Source organism: Plecotus auritus (assembly GCF_963455305.1).
Source record: "Plecotus auritus genome assembly, chromosome: 8".
In the NCBI taxonomy this organism is placed as follows: domain Eukaryota; kingdom Metazoa; phylum Chordata; class Mammalia; order Chiroptera; family Vespertilionidae; genus Plecotus; species Plecotus auritus.
The window spans coordinates 47906425-47930164 of record NC_137782.1 but is presented as its reverse complement, the minus strand read 5'-3'; the positions used below and the strand labels follow the sequence as shown (position 1 = coordinate 47930164).

Here is a 23740-nt window from a genome sequence, read left to right as displayed (position 1 = left end):
CTGCCAAGGCCTAAAGCCTCGGGGCCTGGGCAGGGACCTCCCAGCTCCCTCTGATTGCCCTAGCGCCCGGCTCTGCCCCTGCCCAGGAGTCCCCTGGCTCAGGCCCTTCCCAGGTTGCTCAGGACCCACAGGGGCCTACCTTGGAGTGACCTGGGTGCTGAGAAAGTTCCCAGGACCCAGGCTGCTGGGCGCCTATATATGCAAATTAACCTCCACCTTTGTTGGGTTAATTTGCATACTCACTCTGATTGGCTGTGGGCATAGCGGAGGTATGGTCAATTTACATGTTTGTCTATTATTAGGTATGATAGCCATTCTGACAGGTGTGAGATAGTATCTCATTGTGGTTTAATTTGCATTTCTCTGATGACTGGTTACATTGAGTATTTTTCCAGTGTCTATTGGCCATCTGTATGTCCTCTTTGGAGAAATGTTTATTTAGGTCCTCTACCCATTTTAAAATCAGATTATTTGTGGATTTTGTGTGTGTGTGTGTGTGTGTGTGTGTGTGTTAAATTGTATGAATTCTTTAAGTATTTTGGATTTTAACCCCTTATCAGATGTATCATTGGCAAATATATACTATCTAATAAAAGAGTAATATGCAAATTAGCCATCACCCTGCGACACTCGCAAGCCACACCCACCAGCCAATCAGGAGCAAGTATGCAAATTAACCCAACCAAGATGGCTGTGGCAACGGAGCAAACAGGAGGCTTGGGTTGCCCCTGGCAATGGAGGAAGCCAAGCTTCCTGCACACCCTGGCTGGCCCAGGCCTCTGCCTCAAAGCTACAAAGTTTCAATTATAGAGGATAAATAAACCCCATCAAAAAATGGCTGCAGCCACAGAGTGAGCAGGAAGCTTGGGTTTTCCCCACAATGGAAGAAGCCAAGCTTTCTGCACACCCTGGCCAGCCCAGGCCTCCACTCAAGGCTACAAAGTTTCAATTACAGAAGATAAATAAATCCTAACAAAAATGGCTGTGGCCACGGAGCGAACAGTAGGCTTGGGTTTCCCCTGTGATGGAGGAAGCCAAGCTTTCCACACACCCTGGCTGGCCAAGGCCTCCACTCAAGGCTACAAAGTTTCAATTATAAAAGATAAATAAATCCCAGATACTAGGTCCTCCACTTGGGTCACTGGAGGACGTGGCTGGCCTGCAAACCACCACAGGCCCCTCACCCAGGTCTCCCCACACCCCAAGGGAACCCCCACCCTGATCCAGGACACCCTTCAGGGCAAACCAGCTGGCCCCTACCCGTGCACCAGGTCTCTATCCTATCTGATAAGAGAGTAATATGCAAATTGACCATCACTCCAACACACAAGATGGCTACCCCCATGTGGTCAAAGGTGGCTGCCCCCATGTGGACACAAGATGGCTGTGACAAGATGGCCAGCAGGGGAGGGCAGTTGGGAGGGACCAGGCCTGCAAGGGAGGGCAGTTGGGGGTGATCAGGCCAGCAGGGGAGGGCAGTGGGAGGGACCAGGCCTGCAAGGGAGGGCAGTTGGGGGCAATCAAGCCTTCAGGGGAGGGCAGTTAGGGGTGACCAGGCCGGCAGAGGAGGGAAGTTGGGGGCGACTGGGCCTGCAGGGAAGGGCAGTTGGGGGAAAACAGGCTGGCAGGGGAGCAGTTAGGCATCAATCAGGCTGGCAGGGGAGTGGTTAGGGGGTGATCAGGCTGGCAGGCAGAAGTGGTTAGGGGCAATCAGGAAGGCAGGCAGGCGAGTGGTTGGGAGCCAGCAGTCCTGGATTGTGAGAGGGATGTCTGACTGCCCGTTTAGGCCCGATCCTACCGGGATCGGGCCTAAACGGGCAGTCAGACATCCCTTGAGGGGTCCCAGGTTGGAGAGGGTGCAGGCTGTGCTGAGGGACACACACCCCGTGCAGGAATTTTGTGCACCAGGCCTCTAGTTCCCATATAATAGGTTATCATTTTGTTTTGTTGATGGCTTTCATTTGATGTAGTCCTATTTGTTCATTTCTTTCTATTGTTTCCCTTGCCATAAAAGATATATCCAAATATCTTTATAATATACTAAGAACAATGTCAAATAGTTTACTGCTATGTTTTCTTCTAGGATTTTTATGGTTCCAGCTCTGACATTTAAGTTTTTGATTCATTTTGAGTTTATTCTTGTATCTAGTGTAAGAAAGTGGTCTAGTTTCATGGGTTTGTTTGTTTGTTTGTTTGTTTTTATATGCATCTGTTTAATTTTCCTAACACCATTCATTTAAAAGACTGTTTTTACCCCATTGTACATTCTTGCCTCATTTGTCAGAGATTAATTGATCACATTGTCATGGGTTTATTTTTGGACTGTCCATATTGTTCCATTGATCTGTGTGTGTTCCTATGCCAGTACCATGTTGTTTTGATTACTATGGCCTTGTAGTATGGTTTCATATCCTTCTTTCTCAAGATTGCTTTGACTATTTAGGTATTATTGTTTTTTTGTGGTTCCATACAAATTTTAAGATTGTTCTATTTTTATGAAGAATGTCATTGGTATTTTGACAGGGATTGCGTTGAATGTATAGATTGTTTGGGGTAGTATGGACATTTCAACAATGTTAATTTTCCTATCCATGAGCATGGTTTATGCTCCCATTTATTTGTATCTTCTTCAATATCTTTCTTCAATGTTTTATAATTTTCTGAGTTTTGTACTTCCTTTGTTAAGTTTATTGTTAGATATTCTTTGATGCAATTATAGATTGGGTTGTTTTCTTAATTTCTCTGATAAAAATGCAACCAATTTCTGAATATTAATTTTGTATTCTGCTACTTTTCTAAATTAATTTCTCAATTTTAATACTTTTTGGTGAATTCTTTAGGCTTCTCTATATAGAACATCATGTCATCTGCAAATGATGACAGTTTTATTTCTTTCTTTCCAATTTGAATGCCTTTTATTTTTTTTTCTTGTCTGTTTGATGTCACTAAGACTTCCAATACCATGCTGAATAATAATGGTGAAAGTGGACATTCTTGTCTTGTTCCTGATCTTAAGGAAAATGCTTTTAACTTTTCACTGTTAAATATAATGTTAGCTTGGGGTTTGTCATAACTGGCCTTTATTATGTAGAGCTATATTACCTCTATTTCTACTTTGCTAAGAGTTTTTATCATAAGTGGGTGATCAATTTTGTCACATGTTTTTTTCTTATAAATTATTCTTGGAAAGAAAAAAGAATGTACTTAAATTTCTAAGTCACATTTCTAGTTAGCAGAAAGTTGGTGGCTTAGTTGACCACAGTAAATGGCATAATGAGGATACAATCAATTTAATTTATATGACAAATAACCTAGTGTTTCAAAGTGGCAAACAAACAGAATAAGAGGGAGAGGGTACTTATTATAGGCACACACACACAAATTGCTATATTGGAAATTTAAGCATCATATTTAAATCATATTGGGGGTTAAAAGACCTACACAAGCACATGTGCAAAGGCATAATCATTACGTATTTATTAAAAACCAGACTTACAAGCCATACTTCACCCTTAAGTAAGTACTAAGATTGCTATTGAGACAGAATTAATCTGTGACTTCAAATATTTTACAATTGATTTGTGGAAATAATGGTAGAATTGGAAATTATTGTAGATCCAAAACCAATCTTGAAATAATGGCTCTGCAATTGAGGGCTCTGAGCCTGTTTCCTCATCTATTACACATGGCAAGTAATTTTTGCTTAGCACATGGGATTTTGAAGCAGACTGAATGAAATAATGTATTTAAAGCATCTGAAAATATTAAAGTCTCCATATAAACAAAAGAATAATAGCCATGTGGTGTATGTAATAGTAACAAATGAATGGAACATGCCCAGGTACTTGGAAGAAGGAATCCCATTGAGTTAAATGGAGTTTATGCAATTTTTCTGGAAAGGTCAGTTTTAGCTCCTTCCAGAGTGACAGCCTAAGGAATCTTGCCATGTGGTTTTAAGTATATGCCCCCGCATCTGGTGCTCTGCATACTTGATAGACCAAACAAATGTCTGCTGCATAAATGAATGAAAAGGAATAGTGTGCTGATAAGGCAAGTTAGAGTTCCTATTGGATTATATGGGCTTTTGGAGACTCTTAATAATGATGGGACAAAAATCACCCCTGAGGTGTCAATGTGGTTGGGGTAAGGGGCATCCTATTTTGTTATATTAGCTTTCATATTTTTTTCTCCTCAATAAAATAATTTCCTTTCTCTCATAATATTATTGTGTTCCCAATAGGGCTAAGAAATTTTACCTGAAAAACATGGAAAAATGCTACTCCCTATAATGAGCAGAAATAAACATCATCTTTTGAACTTTTACTAAATATGGATTCTATAAATAAAGGAGTCAGTTATAAAATGTAAAATCTTTATACATTTTTTCTTAATTAGAAAAATCCTGAAATACCAAGACACTATTCATATATTCTTATATCCCTATAGCAAAAATCCATATATTGCCCCCAGCCAAAATGCAATACTTCCTATTTTTTCCTTGAATCTTATAAAAATGATAAAATTTTAAATTACAATTTCTAAATCATAGAGAATAGTCTCTTTTAAAATGTAATGCGTTTCTACATTAAGGGGAGAAAGTTCTTCCTTGTTTTTACAAGTTGATCGGTTCAATAAATCACTTGCTTCCAGGTAACAGCTACGGTCCCCATTTCCCCTAAAAGATGAAAAGCCAGGATCCACTTTCGGTCATAGTTAACCAAAACGCGTGCATCAGTCCATCCACTCCGACCCTGGCTGCTCATTGGGAAGGAGGCGGGCAACCGGCTGCCTCGCCCGAGTGCTTCACGTCTCCAGTAGCAGAGGGATTAGACACATGCGCACGATTGGTCTCTTTGTGTGCACCGGGGAAGGGCTTGGCTTGGATCCACACTTCCTAACGGGGCAAAGACCTGGCCAGCGAGCCTGTGCCCAGGAATAAAAATGCACTGCAAACACCGCCTTTGCAATACACAATTTTCTCGCTCCCACTTGCCTTTTTTTCTTGGAAGCATCCCTGCCACCCTTTCCTGAGGTCCACTTGGGAGTGGAGATCCAGAGTCTGGAATAGGAGCTTGTCCTCAGGAATCTGGGAGTGCTGTGGGCCAGGGCGCTGAGTGGGAGCGCCCAGGGCGCAGAGGGCGGGAGTGGTGGAGGGCGTCTGGCCAGCCTCTCGGAGCCCAGCCACCCCGCAGGCTGGGGGGAGGGAGCCACGCGGGCGAATCGGCCCGCCCCCCGCCCTCCGCCCCTCCCCTCCCCCTGAGCCCAGGAGCCTCGATGGTGCGCTGCGGCCCGCGGTGCGCCACCGAGTGAGGCGCCCGCCCGTGGGAGCTGCAGGGGTGGCGGGGGCGAAGGTGGGGACCCGCGCGCAGAGGGCGGGCGCTGCTCGCTGCTCAAGGCGCCAGGCCCTGTCCCAGTCCGCGGCCGCCCTGCCACCCACCCCGCGTCTCCTCCTGCGGGAGCTGGGGGCACCGGGTGGAGGCGCGCTGCTGGAGGCGGCTGGCTGGATGCGGGACCTGCGCGGACTTGGCTGCGGACCGCGGCTCTGGACTCGCGGAAGCCGAGCGCGCTGGCATGGCCTCCAACTTTAACGACATAGTCAAGCAGGGCTACGTGAAAATCCGCAGCAGGAAGCTGGGGGTGAGTGGCTAGCTTGGCTTTCTCCTTCCCCTGCGCCCGCCAGGCGCAGCTGGCTGAGTGGGGGGCGGGGAGAGGTGACCCGTGCGGGACCGGGCAGCGAGGGGCCGGGCCTCCTGAAGACAGCGCGCTTGTTGCTCGGAGATCCGGGGGCCGCACCTGCCTCGGGGGCTCTGCATGGGGAGGGGGGGAGGGGGGAGAGGGAGGGCGGTGCTGAGAGCTCCTGGAGCGCCTTGGTCCCCTTCGCCCTGTGCGTGGGGCTGATTTGGATCCAGACTGAGAAGTCGTGTAGACGACAGGGATGTCAGGTCCGAGATGAATGTGCCTCGGAGGACAGTTTATACACCGTGCAACCCACCCTGGTCTGCTCTCCAAAGTGTAGCTGTCGGGCAGCACTGCTCAGTGGCCGGAGGTGGACAGACCCACCGGTGTGTGTGTTTAGAATCACCGTTTTCTAGTCCCCGCTTCCCAAGCCCATTTCAAAATTGTCTAGATGCCCAAGCAGCACCGCGAGTCCCCGCCGGTGACGGCCAGCGAGTTGACTGTCCCTGCGCAGTTGCCCGCTGTCTGGCGCCCTGGTCCTGTGTGCACCAGGACCCCCGCTCCTGCGCCCGGTGCAGGCAGGTGTGTGCTCGCGGCAGCCGGCACGGGAGCATTTGAGACAGCAAAGTTTCTAGAGACCTTTTCATAGTTGTTTTGTTTGTTTTTTAATCCTCTGCCTGACTCAGGACTGAAACAATTTAGACTCAGGTGGTTCAGAACTTCTCTTGACCAGACTAGGAGGTAAGAAGGACGCGTGGATGGTCGAGGGGTCGAGGAGGACCTGGGGGTGTGGACAGGAGGCAGGAGAGGAGGGGCGGCACCTGGGAAGAGAGCTGCCCAGACCTGGGGGAAGTGGTCGGAGTGACTTGCACCAAGTCCCGGAGGTGGGGGTGGGCACAGGAGGCTGACCTGATCCACCGTGGAACGGGAAGGGAAACGCCAGCTGGGGGTGAAAAGTGTCCGTTTTAGGGGTTGCTGAGCTATCTGTCTACCTCACTGTTCTCAAAGTTCCTGTTGGGAAAGCTCCGGAATCCTGGGGCGAAGCGAGCGGCCTTGAACGAGAACATTCCTTGAGTTCACATCGGAATGGAGGAATACTAACCCTGGAGAGGGAAAAAGGAGGGAGCACCTCGTTAATTTTATCACTAAGAAAAAGGGAGATAATCATAGCTTCACTAACCTGAACTAAGGTCCCTTGAAGAGGAAGGATCTTCTATTATCCAGAAGTCCCTTTGTGGGGAGTTGGTGGACGCGGGTGTTGGAGGCAGGGGAAAGCCAACTTGCCTTTTTGTGCTGCCTGGGCTGGGTTTCAATGTTCAACGTGCTGATTGTCCCCCAAGGGCACAGAGGACCCATTCTGGAACTTCAGATCTGGAGAAGAGGGGCGTGCAAAACTGGGCGACCACAAAGCCTCTCCCCCAGCCTGGCGCCGGGTGATGGGGATGCAACCCTCAGAGGGTTTCAGGAGCTGCTCTAGGGTAGAAGAATGCGCCTCATCCTTTCCCAGGAGATAAGGAAGAAGCCACGTGAAAAGCTGCAGTCGTTCCAGGAAGGAGGCACCTGGCTTCTGGCAGCCCCGACGCTCCCATCTGTCACCCACACAGCCATCAGCCAAGAAAGGAGGTGCAGAGCTAGAGCTAGAGGGGAGAACCATTTCAGGAACTTGACCTTTGCAGCCCTTCCCTTGCCCACGTGGTGCTTATTCATCATTCTTGCTCTTCCCTGTTCTTGGAATTTCAATTGTGTCTGACATCTCAAATGTTATAAGCTCATGAATAATTTAAGTCCCCTGCCTGGGATATGTGTGCGTGTGCTTCCGCGGAGTCACCGTGCACGTGAAAATGAGACCAAGGAACACAACAGTGAGAACTCTCCTCCTTGCGCACTTGGCCGTGGGGTGTATAGGATTCCTCCCCCACGCGAGCTTTCCAGGATTACACACAAAAGAACTGAGTGTGCAACCCAGTTAAAAGAAAGGCTCCAAGGAAAGAACATTGAATGCTTCTTAAGTAACTATGGCATTACCAGCCTTTGAAATGCCCTTTTAGAATTCCATTTCCCCCTAAAAATGTGTGCCATTGTAGGGTATTTACATGTTCAAAGCTGCTAGTTCCATAAGCGCTGTTTAGAGCTATGCCTTTGTAAAGGACAGCCCTCCGGGAACACAATAAAAGTGTTTTTATACACAGATGGATTGCTTTTGTGCTCCATTTGTACTTGAGAAATGTGAACTTCACAGAGGTCGGTGTTGAAGCAGTTTGTGTTGTAGTTTTAATTGTCAAATATTAAACTAAATTAACCTTGACTCCTTAGGAGAATATTATTTATTTAAAAAAGAAACTTTAGAGTTGCTTCTATTCAGAATATTCTAGTGTTCACAAGGGTGAATCCTGTGCAGCTTAATAAGTTAAGTACATCCCAGGAGATAATAAAATTCTAAGCAAATATTGCGTGCTTTAAAAATGAAAATGTCTGGTTTAGTCATGCCCAAAAATGATAGAAATAGGAATTATATAAACATATTTCATTTTTATGATTAATAATACATATCGCTAATTTTATGGACTCAGAACTGTGGACTTTCCCAAATAAACTATTTTTAACTCAAAAGGTTTATAATTATTGTTTTATAGCTCATGTTCAAAACTAAATTTCAAAATAAAAGTAATTCTATTTGTGTACAGATATTTGATTACTTATGGACAGAATTCATCCTTTCAAACCTAATTTTATAATATTCTAATGGGGAAGAAAAGCCAGAATTGAGGCCAGTTGTATCAGAGATTATTGTGACATGAAAACTATTTTGAGATGAAATGTTCTAATGTACCCTTTACTGCTCACAAACTAGTGCTTAGTGTTAGGCTGAATGAGAGCAGAAAAGCATTCTTGCCCTCAAGGCAGTGGGCCAACCCTTACCCAGGTGCCTCCAGGCTGAAGGGTTGAAGGAGCCCTTGCCATGTGTCTTAGAGATTCTAGTGCTACCTGTTGAGCATAGTTCCATGGCTGACTCTTAGGGCAAAGCAGTAAGTGTTAATTTTTTTATTTTATTTTTTTACTGTTTGCTTTGAAATTTGTCTTAACTCATTAATCAGCTTTTCTTCATTTAAGAAAATAATTCTAGTGTTCTTGTCCTTTAAAATTGTGTTTATTAAATCATTACATTTTTAAAGGTATCAAATCATTAAGAGTATAATGACATAACTCTTCTAGTCATTTCTTTAACTTGTGTGTTAATTTTGCATTATAACATATCACTGTTTCTATGAATATAGGGTGAGGCAAAAGTAGGTTTACAGTTGTGAGTACACGAAACAGTTTATTCTTGTATTATAATGTATTAATCATTGTATTATTTTCCATACAGACAACTGTAAACCTACTTTTGCCCTACCCTGTGTGCAACATGCCCAACTCTGTGGTAGATCCCCACCCTTTCACCTGTTGAAACTGGTATTTCTAAACATCAGACACTGACTTGACTTGCCACGATGAAAGAACATCATCATTTTGGAGTATTTTATATTTAATGTCACCTCTTTGGAACAGCTCTTCTCTTTGCTTTGGACAAAATACTTCGCTGGGTTTTGTATTTTATACAGTCAAAGGGGGAATGTGTAGTAAGATTTTAATCCAGAGCAGGTGCTTGATTAAAGGTGTTCCAGACTTATTAGCCTGACAAAAATGACTTGCAGGGGTTGATGGGCTGAAGCCACAGGAGCCAGCGTGGAGGTTGCCAGGCCACCATGCTTTCTCACCTGGGGTGTCGACCTCCTCATCTGTGCCAGACTAGCTCTTCTCCGCCAGTTAAAATGTCACTTTAATTTGTGTCCAGTACCAGAAGCACTTTCTGGTATATATATATATATATATATATATATATATATATATATATATATATATCTTACCAATTTCCAACCCTAAATAAACCATGTGCTTCTATCAGCTGTCACATACATGTTCATGGGAGGGGGGCAAGGATCCCTTCACTGTGCCTCGCCCTCCTTTCCCACTTATGTCTTTCACTGACTTCCCTCCTCCTCCTGCTCTCCCAGTACCCACCATTGCCAGAGTTCTCCCAATGGGCTATTTCTTAAAATCATGTTCTCTTTCCCTTACAATCCTTATTTATTCCTAAGCCCTGCAGTTTTATTCATACTTCTCAAAAGATTTCTCTAAAGTAGATATTTTAAACTTTCATCTCACTTCTGTTCTCCAGATGTGCATGCTCAACTTCCCAGGAAACATTTCCTGCTTGTACCCTTAGTGCACTCTAAGCCAATGAATGAGTCCAAATAGAACATCCTATTCTTCTTCCCAAACTAGCCACTCTGTCCCATAGGAACATATGCAAGTAGATGTTTCTATTAGCACTGCTGCTCATTTAAAAATGATTCAGTATCCGATCTCAGAGGCAACACTGGGTCTTGCCTTTCTCTGAGGCACTACAAACAACCTAAGTCTACATCTTATTGGTGCCACCTGGGAATGCCATCTGTGGTCTCTTACCAGTGAACTTCTGCTTCTATAACTTTAGGTTCAAATATTGATGGGACTTCCCAGTGGTTCTTTTTGCTGCCTGCCTGATCATTCTTGAGTCCTGCCAGAGTAATTTTCCTAAATTTCAGCTTGAAACATATAATTCCCCCTCTTAAGTTTTCCCATGGATTCTCATTACCTAGAGTAATAATTAAACTTAAACTTGTAATTCAGAGCTATCCACACACAATACCTACCATTGTTTGATTTAGGGATTTTTAAATTATGAAATATTTTAAGCATACTGGAAATTACACAGAATCATATTACAAATTACCCAAGTTTTACCAATATACAGTACTTTCTTCTGATTTAATTTGTTTAGGATAGAAAAATGCTGAGAGTTGAAAATCCATTTGAATCTCTTGCCAATTAACACCCCCCACAATTGTATTCAGTATTTATCTGTTACTATATAGATCAAGTTTGTTCATTTCAATGGTTGTATTGTATGAATAAACTACACTGCCTCTGTTAATAATGGACATTTTAAAGATTTTGCTGTTTGTTTCACCAAATACATTTATATAATTCTCTCTGATCACATGTATCCAAGGTCCCCCAGGGTATGTGATGTGGATAAAAGTAGAGTAGCTGGTTTTTAAAACATGTACATTTTCACTTTACTAGATGTTTTCAGATTGCTCACAAGTAATTGTTCCAATTTATAAGCCCAGAGCAATGAAATGAGACAACTTCTTTAATCATATCCTCAATAGTAATTGATACTGGCATATTTCTTTAAATTATGAAATATTTCAGGCATACAGAGAACATAAAACTTCATTAAAAAATAACATTTTGCTGTATTTTCTTCAGCTTTTAAAAAAGAAATAAAATGGATAAAGTTGAAGTCCTTGTATACCCCAACACAGTAACCAAGGAAGTAAATTTATGTTTCTAACTCCATGTGTAGTTTTCCTATATTGATTATATTTTGTATTTCTTTAAATAATATATACTGTTGCTTTGTATAGTTGCAACTTATTTAATTGAAATCATACAGTCTGACTTCATGAAACATATTTGTTTTTGCTCAAGGTTATGTTTTTGAGATTTAATCATTCTGGTATAGAGTTCCAGTTTATTCACTTAATATTATTCTTTTTTTGTGTAAATATTCTCCAGTTTGTATTTCCTAATGCAAATGTGCAAGAGTTTCTTCAGGATTTGCTGGGCATAGATTGGTATATACATAGTAGTTATTGCCCAGTTGTCTCCTAGAGGTGTCTCCAAATGCATCCCCACTGAGTCCCCTTCCCTCTGCTTCCTCACCAAAGCTGGTGGGGTGAGACTTTTTCCTCCCTTGGGTAAATTGGTGTTTTAAAGTTGTGCTTCTCTGCACTTTGAACATACTTTCATATTTATTGACCTATAAATTTTCCTGGTTTGTGAATTATTTCTTCAGTTCCACAGCCCATCTTTCTATGTGATATCAGTATCTAAGAGTTTTATCTATATTTGGAATACTATTCTTTTGCAGTTACATACTATCTACTTCCATGTTGTGGATTGCCTTTAATTTTCTTATGGTTTCCTGTGTCTTACTGATGCTTTACATTTTAGTGAAATCAATTTTTCTGCTTTCTTTGTGGCTTGTACTTTTTGAGTCTTATTTAAGAAGTTATTCCTTACTGAAACATAAAATTGCTATTTTCTATTATTTTCATGTAAAACTCTATACACTTAGATTTTTAATCAACCTGTAGTTAATCCTCATTTTAAGATTTAAGTTTGGAATCTATTTGTCCCCATATGGATAGCCAGTTTTTCACCTCCTTTATTAAATATTCTCATCCATGAGCTTGTTGAAACAAGTCCTACTTTTTGTTTTTGAATTTGTACTTCCAATATTTTGATGAATTAACTCTTATGTACTTAATGTTTTTGTTGTTGTTTTGAATGATTATTTTTTATTTTAAATGAGATATTCTCATTGGTTGTTGCTGGTTTAAATGAAAGCTGTTGTTTTTCAGATCTAGTATCTAACAATGATTCACGAATTGGATACTGAATATATTGAGGTCTTGCTCTGTGTAGTCACTATGTAGGTGCCCAGGATACATCAAAGCAGAGAACATGAATCTTAACTTGTAGGAGCACGTATAATAAGGGGTTAAGAAAGTAAACAGATGGACGTATACCTGTCTTTTGTAAGGAGAAATGGTGAGAGAAATAGAAGGCAATTCTGCAGTGGAGAACCAAGAAGGCTCCAGAAACATGGAGGCATTTCAGTTAGTTCTGATGGAAGAGGTAGAGCTCATTAGGAGGGATTGGGCAGTAAATGAAGTAATCTGGGCAGGGTGAAGGGGTCATGGATTATCTTAATTGTGTTTTGTTTTACTACATGTATTAAAAATAGTGTCCTGCAATTAAGCACTGTTTCTTTAAAGCCACAGCCATTCAAATCTGGAAATCTACGTAAGTAATAATAACAAAAGGAAGGGAAACAAAAAAGAGAACTTGAATTCTGGACATTGTGGCTCGGTTGTTAGAAGTATTGTCCCCCATACATGGTACACAGAACGATGGACGGTTCGATACCCTGTCAGGGCACATACCTAGATTGTGGGTTCCATCCCCAGCTGTGAGAGAACTTGAAAATATATTACTGAAATATTCCATAATAAAGTTTAGTTTTAGTGAAACTTTTCTCTAAAAATGACCAAACTAAACAGTTCATCACTGCAATTCTAAAATGGGTTAAAAGATACCAAACCTATAGATAAACTGAGTAGAGTGAAAACTCCTTTAAGCTGATTATTTATACATCTACTATTTTGAGAAAAGAGAGGGAACAGATATGCATGTTTCTGAATTTGAACATGATTTCAATATGTAAAATTAATATTATTTACAGTTTAGCTAATCAAATAGTGACTACAGGCAGCAGTAATACATTTGTTGGTGTCAGTGCCTAGAAACTAGAGTTCAGAGTTTATACACTTAAACTCTCCCTCAAAGAAAAAGAAAAGTTATTTATGGAAGAAAACACAATTTTATTTAAAGCACATATTAATACAATTTAAAAATGTTCATTGGAAAACACTTATTTGTGTCATGCTTGAAACATATAAAGTGAGTGAAGTTAAAGAGTAGATCCCTAGGATTTCCTAATTAAAGATAAAGTGAATGTGCATTATATTTCCTGGACAAAGAAGCATTATTCAATCAAGGCTTGAAGGCAGTGGACGTATCTGCTTGACCTCAGAACCCAGGGATTTGCTTGTTTTAATGGTTTTGATTATTGCGAAGTCATGGAAGTGGCAGCTTGTGACAACTGTGGTGTAAGTAAAATTATAGACACTGTCTTCTACTCAGTTTTATTTAAAGAGCTTGATTCTGATTCTTTTAATGGGTTTGAATCTACTTTGTCAATGTTAATAAGACCTGAATTTATTTTTAAATTGAAGCAGAACACATTCAGGGTTTCTAGGGGATCTATTAGCACTGTATTTATTAATGCTCATTGAACACTCCTTCTGCTTAGATGCTTGGAGAATGGGTAATCATACACTCTTAGAAAGCAGGCTTCAATCTTCCTTCCTGAATGTTTGGTGTGTGCTTTTTTCTTTTTCTTTCTTCCTTCCTTCCTTCCTTCCTTCCTTCCTTCCTTCCTTCCTTCCTTCCTTCCTTTCTTTCTTTCTTTCTTTCTTTCTTTCTTTCTTTCTTTCTTTCTTCCTTTTTTTTTTTTGAGACTCAGAGAAATATTTTAAAAATGTATTATTAATTGAATGGCAAAAAACAATAGTTTTGACTTCTGGGAAGCTTTTTCTCAGATATTTTGCAGAAACCTCTCCCTCTGACACCCAGTAGAACTGACAGGGGATGTTCGAGGTGACTTTTAAGTGAGCAATATTTTTTTATTGCATCAAATTTTATAAATTAATTATAATGTAATAGCAATATTTTAAAATTACAATAGCAGCAAAAATGACCACAGATAAAGCTAAATCACATATCCATGCAGGTCTCACGCTGTAATTGAGTCACATTTGCTGGGAGAAGTCCCCCTGCTGGTCACTGGGTGCAGGACCCAGCAAGGCTCAGTGTACATGTGGTTTTGAGGGACTTGCTAAGCTCTGTGTCTTAGGTATACACAGCAGAGGAGAAGACACACAGATATTCTTTCCTTTTCAAAGACCTGGGTATAACTAGTTTGGAAAGAAAGGTGGAGTGTTTCTTCTTAGGAATTATTTAAATATATAGTCACTTATATGACACTAAGGTAACGAGAGAGAGCACAAATATGACATGAACAGCAGGAATTTCACATTTGGGATTTTGTTCTATATTTTCCTATGTTTTATTTGAACCCTCAGATGTTCTATATTCTGTAAAGTGTTGCCAAGGCATAGTGAACGTTGGAAGAATGCTGTGTGCACTCACTATAGCTGCAAATACAGCAAGATTTTTTATTTACACATGATTTTTTCCACTGGGGATAATCCATTTCCCATTTTATTGTGCCTTTTAACTATTTCTAACTGGCTTTTGTTCTTCTTTTCTGAGTGTAGGTATGTGAGGTTGCATTCGGCTTGGTGGGGAAGTCTAGAAGGATCTGGAAACCCTGATGGAAAGGTGGGGACAAGGTTCATAGCCAGGCAAAGCTGAGTTTGAAACTTGCTTCCAGTTTTTCATTCTTTCCACAAATACCTGTTGACTTCTGGCCCTCCTGGTGATTGTGGCATTCATGTTTCTGCCGGCGCTCCCATGTGATCTTGGGCAAATTATTTCAATGCATTGCACTTTAAGCTCCTCATGGGAAAAATGAGGAAAATAACCCTTCCCTTTGTGAAGGTGAAGAGGCTCAAATAAAATGCAAGAAGATAGCATGTGCACACGTGGGGTGTGCATGGACATCTGCATGCGGGGGTGAAATTCAGCAGCTTTTAAAGTACTTCAGATCCCACTTATGGGAGTCACATTAGGCTAATTTAAAAATTAGTTGACTGTTTTAAGCTTTTGAAATTATAATAGAAGACAGAAAAGCACTAAAATTAAGCTTTTTAAATTAATTATATATATATCCCCCTATTCCTGGTAAATTTTGTGCATTTTTTAAATTCATATTAAATCAGTCCTAATAGCCACACCAAAAAATCACCTTTATGTCAATGCCCAATGACATTAAAGTAACATTTCATGGCAGCTATTATTATAGTACTGTGTTACTATCAAAATAGTATAAAAGTATGACAAATATCTACACTAATAAAAGAGTAACATCCTAATTGACCATACCTCAATGACGCTCACCAGCCAATCAGTGATTATGCAAATTAACCCAACAAAGATGGTGGGTTAATTTGCATACACAGGCATCAAGTGGCAGGGCGGGGCGGGACTTGTGTTGTCGCCATGGCAATGATGCAGGTGTTCCATACCACCCCAGCCCTCTGGGCCTCTGGGCAGCATGGGAAGGTGGAAAAGTGGCTCCGGGCAGGAGCGGAAAGGCAGCTCCAGCCAGAGTGAAGGTGGTGCCGGCAGCCAGGGGAAGGAAGGCCCATTCTTGCACGAATCTTCGTGCATCGGGCCTCCAGTTCTACTATAACAGAGCTTACTTTTTGAAATTCAAAAATTACACTGTTCCTTCTGTGTCCATCTTACCATCTTGTGATAGGTATTTTGAAAACATTGGAAGACAAGAGAAAATACATTTAATGAGTCATCTCTGTACATAACATCTATTGATGTACAATTTAATAAGAATTATTCTAAACTATAGTACTTATAAAGAAACCTTTTAAAGCTTTACTCCCAATGGCTCATTCAAGCATGGGTAGCACAGACAACTTAAATTTACAAGTTATTTATGAATCAGAGGATTCCATTCTTCAGCCCACCAGAACATGCATGGGACAATGTAGCAGTCAATGTAGATACAAATCTGTTTTCTTTTTTATAATAAAAATATCAACCACCAGGGGATGTACACAGTAATTGTTTATTCAACAGCTGTTGCATGTGAAAAGCACCTCAGGTGTTTTGTGATATAAAGAGATGGCTCAGATAGAAGTGAAACATTACTATGCATAATGCAGCACTGAGCATTTTGAGTGCTTTAAGAAAGACACAATACAGTATTTTCGATATTGAGAGAAAAGGACAAATTGTTCTTGCTGGAAGGAGGGCAGAGTTCAGAAAAATACTTTAAAAAAGGCGATAACATTTAAGCCGGGGATTAAAATATGGTTACCCTGGGATTTGCAGAGATGGGGTAAGAGAACAAAGTAAAGGTTTCAGAGGATTAGGATAATCCTAAATTGTGTACGAACTCTGCATAATTAATCAGTCTTTAATTTACCTTGTGTTTTATTATTTTTTAAATTTCACCATGAATGTTATTTTTGACTTGTTTTATTCTCTTTCCTTAAAATAGAGTAAATTTGCTCATTTTATGAATGGTTACAAAATTACCTGGAATTATCCCTTATGTGCTTTTAAGTTTTAGCTATTTTTAAGGATTCTTAATATGCTTGACAAATTATTTTTCAGCATAGGAATTTAATTTCTGCTTGATACTTCTTTACATGCTGATTACTGTCTTAAAAATATTTGTATTTTTTCCTCATAACAAATATTATAGTCTTGTAATTTGTGTGTGTGTATACATCCTTTCTAATAAAAGAGTAATATGCAAATTGACTGTCACTCCAACATACAAGATGGCTGCCCCCATGTGGTCAAAGATGGATGCCCCCATGTGGACACAAGATGGCCACCACAAGATGGCCTGCAGGGGAGGGCAGTTGGGGGGGACCAGGCCTGCAGGGGAGGGCAGTTAGGGGCAATCAGACCTTCAGGGGAGGGCAGTTGGGGGGGACCAGGCCTGCAGGGGAGGGCAGTTAGGGGCAATCAGACCTTCAGGGGAGGGCAGTTGGGGGGGACCAGGCCTGCAGAAGAGGACAGTTGGGGGGGACCCAGGTCTGCAGGGGAGGGCAGTTGGGGGGGACCAGGCCTGCAGGAGGGGGCAGTTGGGGGGGACCAGGCCTGCAAGGGAGGGCAGTTGGGGGGGGACCAGGCCTGCAGGGGAGGGCAGTTGGGGGGGGGGGGGACCAGGCCTGCAGGGGAGGGCAGGTAGGTGTGATCCGGCCGGCAGGGGAGCAGTTAGGCATTGATCAGGCTGGCAGAGGAATGGTTGGGGGGTGATCAGGCTGGCAGGCAGAAACAGATAGGGGCAATCAGGCAGGCAGGCAGGCGAGTGGTTGGGAGCCAGCAGTCCTGGATTGTGAGAGGGATGTCTGATTGCCTGTTTAGGCTCGATCCCACCAGGATCGGGCCTAAATGGGCAGTCAGGCATCCCTCAAGGGGTCCCAGATTGGAGAGGGTGCAGGCTGGGCTGAGGGACACCCCCCCAACCCCATGCATGAATTTTCGTGCATCGGGCCTCTAGTATGGAGAGGGTGCAGGCTGGGCTGAGGGACACACCCCCCAACCCCATGCACAAATTTTCATGCATGGGGTCCGGGGGTGTGTCCCTCAGCCCAGCCTGCACCCTCTCCAATCTGGAACCCCTCGAGGGATGCCTGACTGCCTGGAAATTCACGCAAGAATAAGCCTTCTTTCCCCTGGCTGCTGGCACCACCTTCGCTCTGGCCTGGAGCCACCTTTCTGCCTTCAATCTGTCCTGGAGCCGTCTTTCCACCTTTACTCTGGCCCAAAGCCACCTTGTCGCCTCAATTTGCATATTCCCTCCTTATTGGCTGTCTGTGCCGCCATCTTTGTTGTGGAGTTGCAGTCAATTTGCATATTCCATTTTTATTAGATAGGATATATATATATATATATATACACACACACACAAATTTATTAGTCTTTCTCTCTCCCACTAACCAAGCTCACTAAGGTTAGGGACCATCTGCATTGTCCTCAGTACATTCTTATAAGACAGGCTGAGCCTTGGCGGGTGCTCTATTACATTTATTTCTAATATTTCATTTATTATAATACTTGTTGAATTAATACACAAATATGTGGAGTTCACAATGATTTTATATAAAATAATGATGTTAACTCAGATTTTTTCATTTGATATAAAGAGGGTACATAGAGGGTAGTCTACTTTTCAATGAATGCATTAGTAAAGTCAGGGTCTGAATTAAAAATTTGGAAGCTCTAGCATTCTGAACATGATTTTTACGTATTGATTTTTAAAAATTTTTCTGTGTTGATAGAAGGATTTTGGTGTCTGAATGTGAACATTGACTACATGCTCAATTCATAGCCCCCTCTCAGCAGGCAACTAGAGACTGAACCCTTAAGAGGCCTTGTGAGAATACCATAGCTTAGTGGTCAAGTGCATAGATTCTACAGCAACACTGTTTCAGGTTAAAACTCTGCTCCAGTACTCACTGGCAGTGTGACTTGTGGAAATTGATCTCCTCTTTGTTCTTCACTTTTCTCCCTTGCAAAGGGTGTTAGGGTGAAGACTAAATGAGTTAAATCATTTAGAAAAGTGATACAAGTACAGTGCTATAAAGGAGTGTGTAATTACTAGATTATTATTGGCACCAGAGGACCCCACTCTTCTGACCACTGCTGCTTAGGACAGAAGTTACTCTTTGAAAGCTGGAGACATCTGAATTCATATCTGCTTTTTGGATATCTCTGCCTATAAGAGAATAACTGATGGAGTGCCATATGTGTTCCATTTGTTTCAAATTCTATTAGCTGACTTGATGGTGCTGTAGATAAACTCTCAGCTCAACATGACTTCAAGACCATTCAGGATTTGCCCTTTGCCTTTCCAGCAGTTCCCTGTGCTACTTTTTATCTCCCTTGTACCACATTCTCTAGACACATAGAATTACCTGCTTCTAACTCTACCTTGCATCAGGGAGTTGCTCAGATTGTTCCCTACACATAGACTTGCAACAGTCTTCCGACTAGATTTGCCAATTTAAGTTCTCGGATATCACCTCCCTAGACATGGTGATCCCAAGTCCAGGGTAGAGCTTTGTAGTAAATTTTAAAGTTGGGAATTGAATCCTCCAACTTTGTTCTTTATCCCAATTGTTTTGGCTATTTGGGGTTACTTACAATTCCATGTTGAGTTTTGAATCACATAAAGTTTTGCAAAAGGCCATTGGATTTTGATAGGAATTGCACTTACTATGTAGATCTCTTGCTGGGTGGGTATTTCCATTTTAACTATTGATTGATGAACATGGGATGTCTTTCCATTTATTTCGGTCTTCTTTAATTAATTTTGGCAATGTTTTGTAGTTTAAGTGTATAAGTCTTCCACCTCTTTGGTTACATTTATTTCTAAGTATTATATTTTTGATAATATTATAAATGGAATTGCTTTCTTAATTTCATTTTCAGATTATTCATTGCTAGTATATAGTAATCCAGCTGAGTTTTTCATGTTGGTCTTGTATTCTGCCACTTTGCTGAATGTGTTTATTAGTGCTAACAGGTATTTGGCTGTGTGTGCATGTATTTTTTAGGATTTTTCTATATAAAAGGTCACGCTTTCTGCAAATATAGATACTTTTGTTTCATTAAACATTTTTTGGGTGCCTTTGATATTTTTATTACCTAATATTTCTGGCTAGCCCTCCTAGTACAGTGTAGAATACTAGCAGCAAAAGTGCTCATTCTTGCTCCTGATCTTAGACTGAAAGCTTTCAGTCTTTCACTATTGAGTATAATGCTAGCTGTGGGTTTTTCACAGATGCCCTTTATTAGGAAGGAAGTTTCCTTCCATTTCTAGTTTATGGAGTGCTTTTATTATAAAAGGGTTTTGGATTTTGTCAAGTGCTTTGTCTGCTTGAGATGACTATGTGACAGGGATTTTTTTTTTCTTCAATCTATGATGGTATATTACTTTGATCAAGTTTCATATGTTGAACCATACTTACATCCCTGAGATAAATCCCACTTAGTAATGGTGTGTAACTCCTATATAAAATAGATAAGCTCCTAGAAACACAGACTACCAGAACTGACTGAACAAGGAATAAAAAAATGCATGAGATGATCATGTGACAGGCATTTTTCAGAAAATGCTACCTTAGCCCTGGGAATACTGATGAATTAACCATAAGCCCTCATGCTGGTCATTCAGGGAGCTTTTAGACAGGTCAAAAAACACACCACAAGTCTTTGAGAATGATGCCCAAGTGTCCCCTCTGGCACCAGCAGCCTGCACCAGGAGTCTGGTCTGCTGTTTTTCTGGGCCACCACTGATCAGGAGACTGGGAGATGTCCCGCAGGCAATTAAAATGCCACAGCTGTCTCTCAGGGCAATGCAATAGCATCTTTCTTCAAAGAGCTTTCCCTGGTGGTTCTGTTTTGGGCTCCATTCCAGAGCTCTGCAGAAGTGGTTGCTGGTTTTCAGTGGCTTTTGTGCAAAGATGGAGCCTCCCTACACTGACATTTTGGTGATGTCACTCCATATTGGTTCTCAGTAGTTGATGGCACTGTGCTTGATCCTTTATGGGAGATCATTAAATGTATTTTTGAGGACTGGATAACAAGGCCATGTGCTATCTTTTACACCAAACATTAGAGACAATGAGAAGTGACATAATATGTTCAGCAAATACTTATTAAGTGGCTTTTATATCAATTACCACATTTTAAAAAGAAAATAGCAAAATACAAACTATATATTAGGGTGATCAAATAATTTATCACCAATCCTGGGTGCTTTGAAAGTGAAAAGAAGAGCCCAGCAGTCTGGAACTCAGGATTAAGTCGTACCCGGACTGTATCGACTACCCAATATGTATGACCACGCTAGTTCAGCCTTACTCTCCAGTGATTGATAAACTTGACCTATGGTCTAGTCCAGTGGTTGGCAAACTGCGGCTCTGTTGACTAATGAGTTTGCCACCCACTGTCTAGTCCCTTATTGGTTTGTAATTTCTAGTTCTTTTATATTCTCCTGTAGCTGTGCAAGGAGCTTGTTGCTAATGAGTTGGGCACAGGATAAACAGCTTTAAATGTAATACATTTATGAACAGTATTTCCTATTCTCATTTAGGAATAATTAAATTTATGGACGATATTACATTAGAAACCTTTGCATCACTGTTGTAAAAATTTAATATGCAGTAATGAGGGATTAAGAACTTGTTTATTTTTAGTCTTAAATCCTTTTTTAGTTAATTTTTGTGTATGCTGTAAGATAGGGTTCAATTTCATTCTTTTACATGTGAATATCCAGACATCCTGTGTTCATGGATTGTTTAAATGTACAGGCTTCCCCAAGCAATCTATAGAATTAATCTTTATTGAAATCCCAGAAACATTTTTTACAGAAGTGGATAAGCAATTCTATAATTCATATGAAATCACAAAAGACCATAGATACACATCGCTACATCAGTCCTGAGAAAGAATAACAAAGCTGGAGGCATAACACTTCCTGATTTCAAAATATATTATAAAGCTACATATATAATAAAATATATGACAAGTGGAACAGAATAGACAGCCCAGAAATAAATCCATACATTTGTGTTCAATTTATCTTCCACAAGGATTCCAGGAATGTATGATGAGCAAAAAAATAGTTTTTTCAACAAATGGTGTTGTGGAAAGTAGTGGGTAAGCTTCTAACAATAATCACAGGATTCCAGCAGATCCTGGAATTCTGTTCTGGTTGGGAAAAAAGTCACTTGGTCTACTTTATCTCTTAAGTCAGCAGAAAACCTTTGCTACAGTTAGGGTCTATAAATTAATTTTGTATGTGTTTATTTTACTACATAAAGTGAACATGGCTTGAACTATTTTAAAAGAAATATATATCCACATACTATATATATAATGATTATTATTTTTTAAATATATTTTTTATTGATTTTAAAGAGGAAGGAAGAGGGAGAGAGAGAGACAGAAACATCCATGATGAGAGAGAATCATTGATCAGCTGCCTCCTGTAAGTCCCCCATTAGGGATCGAACCTACAACCCGGGCATATGCCTTTGACCAGAATTGAACCTGGGACCTTTCAGTTTGCAGGTTCTATCCACTAAGCCAAACCAGCTTGGGCTATATAATGATTATTGATATAATTTGTATATTCATATATTATTTGTGTGTATATGAAGAATTTATACTATAAAATATCTCAATGAGGGTTTTTTTCCCAAGTGCTTTCTCTTTTTTGGCATATGGGCCATATTTTTTAGTATCGTGTAGAGTCACAATTGTATGTTGGGAGATATCTGATCATAGAGATATGAAGTAAGATCTGTAGAGACTCAGGATATTAACTGACAGCAGATGAGAAGCATAGAACATTTTAGGGGTAAATGCCACAGGATGAAATGTAAAATATTGGCAATCCTTCTTTCTCAGTAAAATTACCTGCAGCTGTATTGGCAAAGGACTTGTCATTTATATCCAAAAAGCTGAATTATGGGCAATTTGAACTCATTTATCTTTTCAAAATTCAATGCAAATAATGACAACATTAATCTTTTTTTTTCCTCCAAAAGAATGAACAACTAGTTTGAAATGCCAATTCCCTTAGAGATTTCCATGACTACAGTGCATCCTGATTAAAATCCAGAATTTAAAGGAGAGATTAAAGACCCCAAATTTGTTTTAAGTAGAAGAAACACAAATTTCAAATTTGTTTCTACCATGTAAAAAAATTATCATTCAAGCATTACAGTCAAGGACTATATCTACAACATCAAAATGTGTGTTATTTTAGAATTATGCAGAAACTTTGTTTTTATACATTTCAAAACTAAATTATTTTCTAATTTTTTATTTTATTATTAGAGGCCCAGTGCACAAATTCGTGCATGGGTGGGGTCTGGCCAGCCTGGAGCCAGGCCTGTCAGGAGGAGGAGACAGCAGTGGGAGGTTGGCTGGCCAGCTTGCCCTGATCGGGGCCAATCAGGCTGGGCTGGCTGGGAGGAGGAGCTGCGGGCGATTGGCCGGTGGTCCCCACCCCTAATTGGGGTGGAGGGGCCGATTGGGGGCGGGGTCGGCTGTGGGGAGGGGCTGTGGGCATTGGGCCAGCTGGACCCGCCCCTGATCAGAGTGAGTGGGATGACTGGGGGCAGAGCTGGCTGGGGGAGAGGCCGAGGGCCAATGGGGTGGTGGGAGCCCATTGGTGGAGGGGCCACAGATGGTTGGCCAGCCAGCCCTGCCCCTAATCGGTGTGGCAGGGCTGATTTGGGGTGGGGCTGGGCTGGAGGCGGGGCTGCAGGAGGTTGGCCAAACAGCCCTGCCCCTTATTGGGGTGGGTGGGGTGATCGGGGTGGGGCAGGCCGGCTAGGGTGAGGAGTCTCGGGAGGTCGGCCGGCCAGCCCCCTCCCCCACGCCCCCCCCCCCAATCTGGCTGGTTCTCTGGCTGCAGTGGGTGTCATAGCTGCCGGTCATTCTGGTCATTACAGCATTCCAGTCGCTGGCTTTTTATATATAGAGATAATCTAACCTCAATAAAGTACACTTTAGTGACAACTAAAATTTGCTTTTTATATATTCAAGTGCTCATCAGTTTTTTTGAATGGTTGGCACTTTTCTCATTTTAAATCTACTCGCCAAGTTTCTT

General features: G+C 41.4%; 1 protein-coding gene across 2 annotated transcripts in view; it reads left to right on the top strand.

Annotated features, from left to right (window-relative positions):
* Positions 1-5252: 5252 nt before the first annotated feature.
* Positions 5253-23740, top strand: part of DOK6 (docking protein 6) — a 257390-nt gene continuing 238902 nt past the window's right edge. Inside the window, exon 1 of one of the 2 annotated variants that reach the window (XM_080686943.1) lies at positions 5253-5637. In XM_080686943.1, the coding sequence (XP_080543069.1) occupies positions 5572-5637 (66 nt within the window). In that variant the 5' untranslated portion in view covers positions 5253-5571. The remainder of the gene's footprint in view (positions 5638-23740) is intronic. The other variant, XM_080686944.1, reaches the window with a different exon arrangement.